Here is a 14,087-nt window from a genome sequence, read left to right as displayed (position 1 = left end):
ACACACACACACACACACACACACACACACACACACACACACACACACACACACACACACACACACACACACACACACACACACTCCCATCCAGAACTGGCTGTCCGTTTGTTGTGATTTCCCACACACATGTTCTAATCAATCAGTATCAGGCGCCTCTCTAACTGCTTGCGTCAAAGCGGCTGTTGCACACTGTCCTTGTTCTAGTGTTTCCCAACACAGATTACTGTAACCCACACACAGGCCCACAAGCTCGCAAACACGGAGGTTCTGTTTTACGACACCACAGCGGAGGCTTTGGTAAATGTTTTATGAATGGGCTTTGTCGTGTATGCGGCACACCTGGCCTTGGCTGCAGGGGAGGGTCTGTCCAATGTCTACTGATATGTTTGTGTGGGTATGAGGACAGTACAGGTTGGGTTTTCCTTTTAATGAGTAATCAGTCTTTTGGCCTGCACTCAGCTCAGTACTGTGTTTGTCCAGGAAAGAAAGCTCCTTTTCTGATTAGTCAGAGCTTCAGATTTATTATGTGTGTGACCGCCCATGCTTTTTTTTTTTTTTTAAAACAAGGCGATGAAACCCTCTGTTGTTTTTTTTCATCTTTCAGAGTAAGTCCTGGCACAAGCTGAAGACCATGGTTCACTGGTCCCCCTTTGTCGTGTCCTTCAAGAAGCGTTACCCATGGGTGCAGCTTGCTGGCCATGCAGGTATGTGTAAATGCAGGATATTTGTACACCTGCATATCAGATGCATTTATATGGAGGTTCCTTCTAAGAAAAGAACAAAAGATTTATGCTACTGTCGTATCTACTGAAAGGCTGGCAAGCATAAAGTTTAAGGGCAACAGTGCCGGCTCTATCCTGCTCACTTGTACGTCTTTTTTCAGATTTGCAGACAAACAAAAATGCACAGACATGTTGTAGTTTCTGATCTTTCTGTCTCATGCGTCATTAATTTTCTTTCTCTATCTTTCTCCAAGGTAACTTCCAGGCTGGGGAGTACGGGCGTTTGTTGAAGCGATACTGTGAGTGTGAGCAGCAGTGCCTGCAGAAGCTAATGACGGACTCTCTGCGCCCCTACGTGCCCGGATATTACGGCATAGTACAAAAAGACGACCATGACTACAACCTGATGGATGACCTGCTGGCTGACTTTGACTCGCCTTCCATCATGGACTGCAAAATGGGCAGCAGGTAAGACTTGGCACGTGACAAAGAGAGTGTATTTGTGTAAAAAGCATTTTTCCAAAACCAGCTTGTGCCTTAGGAAGGCAAAATGATTCTTGAGAGTTTACCTTCACGCACATTTACTCTTGAATCGTGTATGTAGAATGAAGGCTGTGCAAACATTTAAATCTAACCCAAACTCTCAGGACTTACTTGGAGGAGGAGCTGACAAAAGCCAGGGAGCGTCCACGTTTGAGGAAGGACATGTACGACAAAATGATTGCCGTGGACCCCGGGGCTCCAACAGAGGAGGAACGGGCCAAGCAGGGTGTCCTCAAACCGCGGTACATGCAGTGGAGGGAGACACTTAGCTCCACCGCCACCCTGGGCTTCCGGATCGAAGGCATTAAGGTAAGAGGTCATGCTGAACACACAAACACATCTAGCCCGAAGACCTCAGCTTCAAGAGAATAAACAGCTGTGCTTGTTGCTGCAAAGACGTAAACCAATCAGCGGGAGTAAACACTTATCAGTTTGTTCACAAGACAGACCACGTGCACTGGGGTGAAATGGAAAATGTGGTTGGTTAACATGCAGTCATTAGGGGGACTGTTTGTTCTTTCGAAAATAAATCCGAGGCTGGTTATCAGTTTGTGCCAATAGTGAATTTGCATGCTACTCAGAGACTAAAGAAAAAATGTGATGACACGCAGTGTATTAAAGGCTCGCTGCAGCTGTATTTTCCAGTTGAACGAGTTCTGTGACTGTGGAATTTATTTAGAGCCATTTGTTTCCACCTCGAACCTCAACAAAACACAACTGTTAAAACCTTCTGTTGTCCAGATAGTAGCGTGAATCGGCATGTATAAGCTGAAGTGAGTCATTATGACATTTTTGATGGTTTCCTTTTTTTCTATATAGAGAGCTGATGGAACCTGCAACACCAACTTTAAGAAGACAAAACACAGAGAGCAAGTGATGCAGGCCTTGGAGGACTTTGTCGATGGCAACACTCAGATTCTGGTATGTTGTTCAATTCTTATGTTTTGTAAATGCAAAAAAGCAAAAAGCAGGAATCAGCAGCTGCTTAGTTTAACTCAGCCTGTGACAAGAGGAAACGGCTATCGTGGCTTTGTCAGCTCCTCTGAAGGTCACTAATATGTTGTTCTGTTATTTAGAGGAGTCTCTCACTGACTCGCATCAGACACACAGACAACAAGCTGTTACTTTGTTCTTAGATTTGTACAAATAAGACAACCAGATGTGGCATGTTCATTAGTAAATCTTAGAGATGCTGCTTTATGCTCCACCACTTCTCGGGTCTGCACTGTGCTCACTCTATACAGGACTTACATCCTTGTTTCACGCGGTAGCACCTGCATCAAACAAGGATGTAAGGTTTTACACTTACCTTTAAATAAGAAAGAAGAACAAAAAGTGTTTTGTTTGGGTTTTTTGGCTCCAATTTGCAAATTCCCACAGTCTCAGTTTCTGTGTCCTTTTTTTCTGTTTTCCTCAGAAACTCTACCTGCAGCGGTTGGAGGAACTACGCTCAGCCCTGGAGCAGTCACAGTTCTTCAGGACACACGAGGTGAGACGGACTCCGTTCTGACTTCTTCTAACAGACCTGTTGTCTGTGTTGCTGATTTGTTATAATCCCATCAGCGCTGCATACTTAAACTCACTGGTCTTGCTGGTTTATCGATTGCAGGTTGTGGGCAGCTCTCTTCTGTTTGTGCACGACGCCTCAGGAAAAGCGAAAGTCTGGATGATCGACTTTGGAAAAACGGTCCCCTTGCAGACACCTCAAACTCTCGACCACAGGACTCCCTGGGTGGAGGGCAACAGGGAGGACGGCTACCTGTGGGGACTGGACAACCTCATAGACATCTTCAGCACCATGCTCCCGGAGACTCCTTGAGCAAGACACAGGACTGCAGTAAGAGACTGATGGGATGTTGAAGAAGATTATACAAACTAAGAGTGACAGAGGAATGGCTAACAGAGGGCCACCACTTCAGTTACTCCTTTCAGGGCTCACACCAAGTGACTTTATCAACTTGTACCAGTGTGAGAAGGGCGGGCGAAGTGGAATATGCCAAAAGGTTAACGTTATGCATTATGTGGAATAAGGGGGCGGATGACACGAGCTGTTAAATTTAAAGCACAATTGTAACTTTGTTTTGTTTTACTTGGGCTGTGGTTTATTTTCTGAGAGTACAGGCCTCTGCACTCATGGACCTTTAGCAGTCACTTTTTATTGCAGAGACTCATCTCGCTCCTCCTCACAGCTCCCTCTGTTGGCGAGAGGTGGCCAGAGCAGCCATCTCCTCAGCCGTGATCTTGACCAACAGGAGCGTGTTTTTGTTGTTTGTTTGTTTTTTTTAAACGAGCCTCTGAGGAGTGTTGGATTTTTTTTTTTTTTTTTATCATGGACCACTTTTGATGACTAAGTATACAGCAACACTAAAAGCAGTGGTCAGACCACGTGTTAACTAACTCAGCATGTAAATACAGTTTAATTTAACTTTGTTTTGTTTTTTCCTGCCTTGGTATAGCCTTACTGTGTTTGTATGATTTCTGTGCCTGGCTTTTTAAAAAAAGAAACTGAGCTATCTGATCATTCCACTTGCAGTGGACTCGTGCTATTTTACTTCCAAAAGAGTTCACCCAAGTATGAATCGATTTACATTGAAATCCCACAGTTTTAACTTTTCTTGGAAACAGAAAGTTTTTTTCTTAATTGGACTTTTGTATGAAAATGCAGTGATTTTTAGAAGCTCGACAGCCTTGTTTGTCTGAAGTTTGTTGCACTATGGATTCTCACAAAGCCATTGAACAAAACATGTCTGTGCGTCTCCAGCAGAGGTTTAAGTATTGGGTTTACTGTTCAACGTAAATATTTCTGCCTGTTATCTCAATTCGCTGATCAGTGTTGCTTTAGTCTGTGAAACTGGAATTACCCGATTAATCTGATCAGTTCGTGTGGGCTCTGACTTACACACAAACTCAAAACCAAAAAAAAATAAAATCTGTGTATGAGCGATGACGGGTGTCTGAGTAAAACAGAGGTTAAAGGACACCGCTGTAAACATAATTAAGCTAGGATAGACAGGAGGAATGTGGGTATTTACATTTTTGTATGCAACATTGAAAGTTTACAAAGAAGCGACACTGTTATACGTGCAGGCCGTGCTTGTGAGCATGTGCATCAGATCCCGACGGGAATGTGACGCATTGGTGAACGTCAAGTGTCCAGTCTTCCTTTGACAGTGTCAGGCAGCACTGTTTAGGTGGGTGGGGGTGTGGGCATGTGGTTAACTCGGCACGAACATTTCCCACACAAGTGCTGTGAACGCGTGACTTAACAAGATTGGAATTCGAATTCAGGAGTTTAGATTTTTCATCTCCGAAGGGTAAACATGGCAGGAGAGACGGATAGTATAGTGTTTACAAAGTGTTAAAAACCTTTGCCCAGAAAGTCTCTATATTTGTAAAATGTCAAACTATCAGGTTTTCAAAGAGGGTGCTGCTTTGTAAGCAAGAAAACTGGATTCGTGACCACATTTTGTATTTCAAAGGCAGCGCTTTTCACAGAAAGAACAAACGGACTGATTGAAACTGTTTATAAACCTCTGCTTTGTCCAGACGGTTGTGGATTACAATAAAATGAAAGTGGAGAGTTTTCAGAGTTTTGGGGGATTTTTATTGTAATTTTTTTTTCCAGTTCTTTGTGCAAACACACACACACACCAAATCATATACTTTTGTAAAAGAGCGCTGAATCAAGATGATCTAACATTTAATTATAAATTTAACACTACTGTAAGAATATGTCCTGTTCAGTCAGCTGTGACCTTTTATCACAAGTTTCTAAATAAAACCAGATGAATCATTTTGTGTTGAACTGTCCCTGAAAACTGAGATGGTGGAAACTTTGTGTAAAAACTAGATGACAATTTATTTTTGGTTGATAAGAAAATTAGCAGTCCACAAGTACAGAGACAAGAAAACCACCTTAATGAAGATCAGAATCAAAATACTTTTATAATCCCAAAGGAAATTATGTAGATGTGACAGAAGCTTCTTTTTTTTTTTTTTTAAATTTTTATAAGTAAATTAGGAATCAAAGTGCTAGTTTATCATTTTGGCTGTAGAAATTTCACATTTAGATGAACTTGCATGATTTAGAGGTCATACTATGCCTCAGCGCTGAGGAATGGCTTGCGATTTCCATCATCTGTCAAACATGCTGGAGGCGCTGTTATAGTATGGACGTATCGATGGTGTGACTGCTGACAGAAGCAGCAGGACGACTTCTGAAGTGTGCATGACTTCTGCTCAAATTCAGCCAAACGCTGCAAAACTGGTGCTTCATAAACAACCTACAAGCTTCTTAAGGGGGACAAACTGTAAGCTTATAAATGGGTTAGTCACAATTATTTAACTAAGCCGGATTTTTACTTGGTAACGGGCCTGCAGGGAGGAAATAAAGCATTTCATAACATCCAGCCAGGCTTCATGCAGTCGCCAACTGCAAATGAGGTTCATCGGAGCAGATTTTATAATTATCTTAGTTTATCTGATTGTCTTTGAGCCCATGGAAACTGATGGGCTGTTCACATTCATTTGTCTACTCACACATTTTAAGAGTGCATGATCAAAATGACTTCCGCGTCTTTCTTTTTTTTTTTTTACAACAATGGTTCAAAATTAAGAGAGAAAACCATGATTTCACACACCAGTTACACAAAATTCTGACGGCATTGCAAAATCAACAAGTCTTCTGATCTTGTCACACGTTAATGGCCAGTGTGAGTTACGGGTTGAAGCCAGCATGTATCCTGTAGTGTCTGCAGCGTTTGAGTTGAAGGAAACTGAACATTTATGGCTCTTATAGATGTTTCACCTCCTAACTGAAAGGCTTTTTCAGTTCTAAAGGCTAATGAGGAGTCTCGGGTATTCAGTATGTCTTCAGTGTGGTTTTTACCGTGGAGGCGGTCTTTAACTCACCCTGTAATCACGCGTCACTGCTACATGAGTCAAGATGTAAATTCTTTGAACTGCCTTCAATTGAAGCGGTTAAAACTACCGTGATGTGGATGATTGAGGACCTGCACAACTAGAAGTATGTTTTCAGCGCCTGACAAAAACACTGCAACAACCAGCACAGGCTTTTATCGCCTGACATATTTTCTATGCTCTCTGCTCCATAAAAGCATTCATTTGAATGACAGAAAAGTAAACCTGTTTGATTTAGCAGTGTTTAAACAAGCTCAACAGCAGCCAGAAAAGCAACATTTGAAACCCTATTTCTCCACTCCTGTTTAAAGTGGGGGGTTTTCACCTCACTCACTGTTATCACTGTCAGGAGGAATTTCCCCCGACATGCCCATCCTGCTCCTTCCAATATTTTCTGTCAAAATGTTTTTAAAGCCGCCTATACTGTGCAAATAAATGTGATAATAAGCGGCAGCATGAGACACGACAGCAAACACACAAACATTATTGGACTGCTTTTTAAGGTTTTTGACCATTCTGGTTTGCTGCAACCATATAAAAAACTTATCTGAACAAAGGACTGAAGGTCATTTAACACCGAGAATGCTGCAAAAAAGCAACATAAAAGTCAGAAATTTCTTTATCCAAACTTGCTGGGTAATTTATATACACCGAACGTGTTGTGTTTTTCAAAAAACACTGTGAGCAAAATGAAGTAGATGTCAAACTGAGAGGAGCTGAGATTCAAACTGAGATTCTGGGTTCATCAGATTGTCACGAGAAGGAAGCAGCAGGGAGAACTTGATGGTTTGATCCAGGAGTTAAAGCTGTGTCACAACTGCTTTCGCGCATATTTCAGGATGTCAGTGGGGCAGTTCGAGCTCTTGTTGGCAGAGTTGGGATTGGTGGAGGTAGAGGAATCTTTTCAGAGAGCCGACTGACCCAGAGCAGCGTCCAGCTGTGCATCTGACGTAAAATAGTATTACGTTACTATTAAGTATATCATTGCATATTCGGTACTGTGCTATGAGCATGCTTTTTGCCAAAAGCAGTGATCTGATTGAAAAATTGGAAAGATTGAGCTTGGTTCGAGAAAATAAATGTTCCAAACAAATTCCTCCAGAGAAATTACACGGTCTGTCTCCTTAACTGTTTATTTTAAAATCCATTAAGGTGGCGTAACAGGCAAAAATTACATAAACACTGTTCCTCTCCAATAAATTGTGGTATGAAAATGCTAAAAAAAAAAAAAAAAATAATAAAATAAATAAAAATAAAAAAAAAAAAAAAATTCATAAATTCTGTTTTCATTGATGCCTACTTATATATATATAATATATTATATATATATATATACACCAACACTTTACAAAAACAGTGACCAGAGCATGGCTGAACATGTGGGCGTGGCTTCTCCCTGATAACCCTTACTTTAAAGTCCTTTTAATTAAATAAATAATGTGTGTCTGCTTCACTGTGTGGACCTTGTGTGGAGCATCACCGCCTTTCCAGCCAGACCGGCCTCCACCCCTCCTTTGGGAACCACATACTTGGTGCCATCACTGGCTCTCTGAGGGTCCATCATCCTCAGCTGCTCATTGCTCTGAGCTACAGTGTCCAAACTCCACAGCTGGTAGCGCAAGCTTTTACCTTGCTTAGCGAGGATGTAAACATCTCTGAGCGCCGTGCTGCCGGCGGGACAAGATGAGCTGCTGTCGGCGGCGAGGTAGAGCCACGGCAGAGAGGGATCAGGCTGAACATGCTCTTTACTCACACTCCCCTGGTCCACACCGAGGAGAACGCCTGGAATGAATAAACTCTGTTACTGTGTGGTCTGATTAGTCAAACTAGGCTCACTTTAAGGGAAATCCTACATAATAAACCCTACCTTAGGTTGGGTTAGCTATTCATTCTTACCTGAAGCAACTGCCCAGTGCGCTCTGTGGCCACTACGCTGGCACGGCTCGTGGTTGTAATCCTCGTCATAGCTGTAAAAACTGTCAAGGAGTTTTGCTTTTCTCTTTAATCACAAATCCAAATCTACTGCTTTTCCTTCACAGCAACCCTTTCCCTATGGTTTGGTCCAGGATACGGGATGAGAACAGGCTGTCTCCCCCACAGGTGTGAGATGATGGCTGCAGCATTATTACCACTCAGACCCCCCGAAAGGAGCTTGGCCTTGCAGCCACACACCTCTTCTGCCAGCAGGGCCATATTGTCAGCTGACAAAATAAAAAGCTTAATGAGAACATAAAGAAATCAAAATTCACCAGCTTGAAACTGAATGTTTACTTGCTTGTGAAACATTAAATTAAATATCGGCTGCAAAATGTGTCATAAAGTTCCAAATGTTTAATCACAGCCTCCACCTGTTTCTTTTGTGGGTTTTTTTGCTCCCAAATACAAACAGACCTGAAGAGTTCACACATTTTTATTTTATACCCGAGAACATTTCACCCTGAGCCGTGTATCCCCTGCTCAGAGCTGTCTGAACCACCGTCTCCATGTCGACACTCAGCCGCGGCTGCCGTAGGTGAGCAGCCATCCACAAAGCCACCAGACCACACCTACAAGGTTACCAGAAATAACACACTGAACAAATATGTCACCCACTCACGTAAAAGAATTCAGGTAAACCAAATAACTAAAAATAATAAAATACTACAGAAGTTTAAAATTGTTGTGGAAACTGGCGTGATATGCAACATACTTCTTAACCAAAAATAGATTGAGTTGTTGAGTGACAGGTATTACAGTGACACTTCACTTTAGTGACTTACTGTGGACCATCTTGAATGAGTGATGGCACGTAGGTGTTCGCCAGAATCCACTGCAGGTCCTTCCTGAAACTGAAGAACAAACAAATGGCACTGCATAACATGAAGGCATGGAGCTTATTAACCGTTTATCTGCTGCACTTACACAAATGAAAAAGGTTTTTTCTCAGCCATGAATCAATTCTAAGCATTAGTTCCATATGTTGTGTCACATTATCTGCATCAAAACTGTAGCAGTTTACGGCATGTGAGTGTTTCCTATCCCCAACTGTTTCTAATCTCTGCTTTCTGATTCTTTTATAGTCACGTGTTAATCAACTGGCTGATAACTGTATTGGCTGCTAAGGTTTCAGGATACTTTGAGGAGTCAAATGCCAGCATTATAAAAAGCTTCCTTCACAGGACTATCATGTACAGTACTGTGCAAACGTCTTGAGCCACCCTTCATTTCATCCCGTTTTGCTATAAAATTTGAAATAGGTTGTCTTTGGATGATGACTGCTTTTCATTCAATTCAATGGAATTCAGTTTTATTTATACAGCACCAAATCACAACAACCGTCGCCTCAAGGTGCTTTATATTGTAAGGTAGACCCTACAATAATACATACAGAGTAAAACTCAACAACCATACGACCCCCTATGAGCAGGCACTTTGGCAACAGTGGGAAGGAAAAACTCCCTTTTTAACAGGAAGAAGCCTCGAGCAGAACCAGGCTCAGGAAAGAGCCGCCATCTGCCGTGACCGGTTGGGATGAGGGGGGAGGGGAGGAAGACGGGACAAAAGACATGCCATGGAAGAGAGCCAGAGATAATTAATAAGTAATGATTCAACTCAGAGAGGTCTATTAACACATAGTGAGTGAGAAAGGTGACTAAAGAAGCACTCAGTGCATCATGGGAATCTCCCAGCAGCCTACACCTATTGCAGCACATAGTTAGTGCTGGATCAGGGTCACCTTTATTCCACTGACACTGTGTTTGGAATCACTGTCATGCTGAAAATGAATTTGTTGCCAGTTAGATGCTTTCCAGATGGTACTGATGGTGGATCAAAATGTGATGGTATTTTTCTGCATTTATAATTCCATCTCGTGTAATTTGGCATACCTCAGCCTTTTCTCCCTGTTTTCCTTCCTTAAGAACAGCTTCTTGAAAGCCACACTTTCAGTGAGACCATTTCTGATGAGGCTTCAGTGAACAGTAGATGCATAAACTGAAAGGCCAGATCCATCTGATTCTGGTTCCAGTCTTTACTGGATTTCTTCTTATTTTACAAGGACATTTCTTCCAGATATTTTTCATCTGCTGAAGTTTTTTAGGCCTTTCACTTCTTTTGTCTTCTATTTTGCAATTTTCTCAAATATTTAAGAACACACTACACACCAAGCAAAATACCATTTTATGTCTGCCAAATTGTATTATCTGACACTTTTTCATAGATTCAACTAAAGAAATGGGAACAAATTATGTTTTTATATAACAGGCTGCTAGTAACAAAGTGCCCAAAGATACAATTTAAAATAAGTACTTTTCCAAGTTGTCTGTAATGTGACTCACACTGACAACAGTTTGAGTTAGGTTCCCTTTTTTATGCTATGATTCATAGGTCAATATTAAGTTGCACAAAAAAGATTATTCCTCTGAATAAACGTCAAATGGGAGGACTGGACTGAGAATGAGTGGAAAAAGCAGCCAATGCCCAAAGAAAAACTTTTCAAAGACCTTCAGAAAGTCTGAAGAACTATTGTTAAAGACCAATTTAAAAAAAAATGACAAGAAGGTCTCACTCTTGGCTCAGGACTTTTGCCCCAATCTTGACATTCAGTTTTATTGACTCCATGTCAGAGATATATTCAGGCAACTCTCTGTTCTTGGGGTTAAGCTACAATGCAATAATATCACAATATAATAGGATAATGCAACTTTGTAGCAAAGTTGTAGTAGTACTCAATACAAAACAACATAACCATCAGAGAAACACACTCTTTGTATACAGTCCATTGTGGTGTCTGTGCGTGTACTATTTTCAAACGTTTTAATTAAATAACAAATCTCTCACTTTACTACTGTCTTTCATCCTTCCTGTGAGATTCATTTTCATCACTGCAAGCTAGTTAAGGTCTCTCTTTACTTTAATTCATAATTACAGCCATTTAGGTATATTACAGTTATTTGTTATATTTTGTAACTTTGTAGCATTATTTCATTTAGTTTAGCTAGTTACTGTTCTTAACGTCTTGGAGCAGCTGTGATCACATAATTACCTGTGTGATTAATAAAGTATCCTGATTCTGATTGTGGGACACTTATCGACTGATAAGTTCATCCGTTCAGACATCTGACCAGGATGCCTCCAGGACAATACAGGAGAGGTATTTTGGGCCGGCCCAGGACACACTGAAGAGATTATATCTCTGAGATTTTCCCGAGCAAACCCACTGTCCCCTCAGGAGAGATGGAGGAAGATGAGAAGGAGGTCTGCTGCCCCCACCACCCACATAAGTGGCAGAAAATAGATGCATATATTGCTCTGTCAATACTTTATCTCACTGCTCACTGGTTCTGGATTATATAACTGTACATTCTGAGATGTGTCCTGGTCCGTGGGTTTTGTTATGTTTTAGGTTTTCTGGACTTTAGATTTCTTTTCACTGTTATTCCTTAAGATTTTTATTTTTAAGCTTTTTACTTTAATTCTGGTTTATATTGGTTATTAATAGGTAACTCTTTGTTTAGCCTAGCCTCCCCACGTGTCTTCTTGTATCTTGTAGTTAAGTTGCTGTCTCTGTGTTAGGTGTCCCTCTGTTACATTACTCACTTGGTGAATCCTTGCCTCTTATGTTTGGTTTTTAGTTCCTGTGTCTTTGATTAGTTTAACCACGTGGTTGTGTTGTTTGTCCCTAAAAACATGTATGGCTGTGTTGGAAGATGAAACATTTGAACTGCACAATGGATCCGCTTGATCAACTTGAGCATGACTGTGTGTGACAAATGTCTGCCAAGCATGTGAGCACTTAAAAATGTGCAGATTTATGTGCAGATTTATCAATTTTCCACACAAAGCGAAAACATCCATGATAAAACCTGACCTGGTCTCCCTCTGACTGATCAGCAAGCAAGCCTCTGTGTGATCTCCCTCTACAGCACGTCTACTGCTGGCTATAGTCTGATACAGCTTCTTCTTTGGTGCTGACGTTTGAGGTGGTGTACATGGAGCAGGTGGAGGCGGTGGAGGTGGCAGGGAGCATTCCATTGACATCTTCTTCTATCCTGAAGAATTCTGGACTAATAAAGTAGAAATTAGTTAGAAAACGGGGGCAAGCTGCAGCAAGCCAGTATAAACTGTAATTATAGAACCTGCAACTACCTGCCCAACTTCGACTTCTTCTTATAATAAGCTAATAACTAAACCTGTCAACATACAGGACCAAATGACGAACGTTATTCGATGTTGGAGACTATTTTAGTGCAAACTGGTGTGCAGAAATCATATACAAGTACTTGGTTTATGGTCTTTTGCACACTTACCCCACACCCACTTATCTAACTAGCAAAGCCAGCTAACGACACCCGGCTTGTCCCCATATTTGGCAGTACTACTCTCGTGCTGCGTCTTCTTCTTCTTCTTTGTGTAGTCACTCCTCAGGAACATAGAAACATACCGCCCTCCAGTGCATCTAAATTATCTCAGTACCAACTGCAAAAATAATACATATGACTCTAACTGCTAGTTAAATATGAAGCTAAAGATAAATTATAAGAATTTAAAAAAGCGCTAAGCTAACCCGGACTAAAATATGTGCCACACTATAATCTGAACTCTGAGAAGAATTGTATCAGAATGTCTGCCCCTATGTTATATTTTTAGCCAAAACTGTGACACAAAATGTTATGTTGCCACAATGATTGGAAACAGCTACAACAGGAAAAAAAAATAATAATAAAATGGGACACGGATGTTAAACATCGGAAGTTACGCTTGCACTGTTATCGCGAGAACAGAAAACGGGATTTGTGAAGACCGGGTTTTCATTCATCAGGTAGGAACGTCGAGCTAAAGACTTGAATCGTTAATTTTCTTATAAAGAAACACTTCTTCCGCGCTTTCATGTACTTAAATAATGCATTTGAGCTTTTTGTGACGATCTTAAGTATTTGGGTGATTAGTATATACATGTAAAACACCAAACAAGGTGTTAATTTGTAGTAGATAGCTTGCAGGCTAACCCTCCCCGTCACGTTTGGTGAGTGTTTGCTAACGGTCGCTAGCTAGTTAGCTACTTAGCATCTAATCTAAACTGTGCCTCAGACTGTCTCTAAAGATACAAACGTTCATCAAACGCTCATCAGCAGATTAAAGGATGGCCACCCCGGATGTCCGGCTAAATCATACTATCTACATCAACAACCTGAATGAGAAGATCAAGAAAGATGGTGAGGTTTGCACGTTGAAATCTCTTTCCGTTTAAATAAGCACAACCAGACTAATCATTTTATGTTTTGTGTGTGTGTGTGTGTGTGTGTGTGTGTTTTGTTTTTTTACTGCAGAGCTGAAAAAGTCGCTGTATGCCATCTTCTCACAGTTCGGACAGATTTTGGATATCCTGGTGGCACGAAACATAAAGATGAAGGGTCAGGCCTTTGTTATCTTCAAAGAGATTAACAGCGCCTCCAATGCGCTGAGATCCATGCAGGGCTTCCCCTTCTATGATAAACCGATGGTAGGGTAACTAAACACTGAATATCACACAACTGCTGCTTACCATAGTTTGTGTGTCACATGTGATCTTTCTGTTTGGTCCTGCAGCGCATACAGTATTCAAAGACTGACTCTGACATCATAGCTAAAATGAAGGGGACTTACGTAGAGCGTGACCGCAAAAAAGAGAAGAAGAAGATCAAAGGACCCGATGGCACTGGACCAAAGAAGGGTGTAGCTGGTGCAGCCATGGTCGCTGGTGTGCCTGCCGCTATGCCTGTAAGTGGAGCCAGAGCTGTTTTATTGGTTATTTTGGCAACTATCATGTATTCACAAGGAGCTCTGAGCCAAAGTGTGGGCAGAGACACAAAGTATACAAACCCTGAGATTTCGAACTTTAATATGTTGGAAAATTCTTGGTTATTTTGTTCTATAGAGTAG

General features: G+C 41.3%; 3 protein-coding genes across 12 annotated transcripts in view; 2 read left to right on the top strand and 1 right to left on the bottom strand.

The window, feature by feature from the left end:
* The window catches only part of itpkcb (inositol-trisphosphate 3-kinase Cb), a 17,728-nt gene extending 12,467 nt beyond the window's left edge, over positions 1-5,261 (top strand). Inside the window, exons 3-8 of the mRNA XM_005929960.3 lie at positions 608-707; positions 980-1,193; positions 1,373-1,577; positions 2,088-2,189; positions 2,686-2,757; positions 2,878-5,261. Coding sequence (XP_005930022.1) covers positions 608-707; positions 980-1,193; positions 1,373-1,577; positions 2,088-2,189; positions 2,686-2,757; positions 2,878-3,087 — 903 coding nt within the window. The 3' untranslated portion in view covers positions 3,088-5,261. The remainder of the gene's footprint in view (positions 1-607; positions 708-979; positions 1,194-1,372; positions 1,578-2,087; positions 2,190-2,685; positions 2,758-2,877) is intronic.
* Positions 5,262-7,532: 2,271 nt separating this feature from the next.
* Positions 7,533-12,913, bottom strand: cunh19orf54 (chromosome unknown C19orf54 homolog; the record flags this gene model as incomplete). Of its 6 annotated transcripts, none has more annotated exon segments than XM_005929963.3 (8): positions 7,533-7,970; positions 8,085-8,155; positions 8,260-8,389; positions 8,610-8,734; positions 8,948-9,016; positions 12,037-12,227; positions 12,315-12,358; positions 12,476-12,913. In XM_005929963.3, coding segments are annotated over 6 exon segments (897 nt in total). In that variant the 5' UTR covers positions 12,207-12,227; positions 12,315-12,358; positions 12,476-12,913.
* The window catches only part of snrpa (small nuclear ribonucleoprotein polypeptide A), a 2,914-nt gene continuing 1,719 nt past the window's right edge, over positions 12,893-14,087 (top strand). Inside the window, exons 1-4 of one of the 5 annotated variants that reach the window (XM_005929967.2) lie at positions 12,893-12,987; positions 13,301-13,381; positions 13,496-13,668; positions 13,755-13,925. In XM_005929967.2, coding sequence (XP_005930029.1) covers positions 13,309-13,381; positions 13,496-13,668; positions 13,755-13,925 — 417 coding nt within the window. In that variant the 5' untranslated portion in view covers positions 12,893-12,987; positions 13,301-13,308. The other 4 variants (XM_005929966.1, XM_005929965.3, XM_042224103.1 and 1 more) reach the window with 4 other exon arrangements.

This window comes from Haplochromis burtoni, unplaced genomic scaffold (assembly GCF_018398535.1).
Source record: "Haplochromis burtoni strain Fernald_Lab_line unplaced genomic scaffold, NCSU_Asbu1 Contig_128, whole genome shotgun sequence".
Lineage (NCBI taxonomy): Eukaryota > Metazoa > Chordata > Actinopteri > Cichliformes > Cichlidae > Haplochromis > Haplochromis burtoni.
This window is presented reverse-complemented; position numbering and strand designations above follow the sequence as displayed.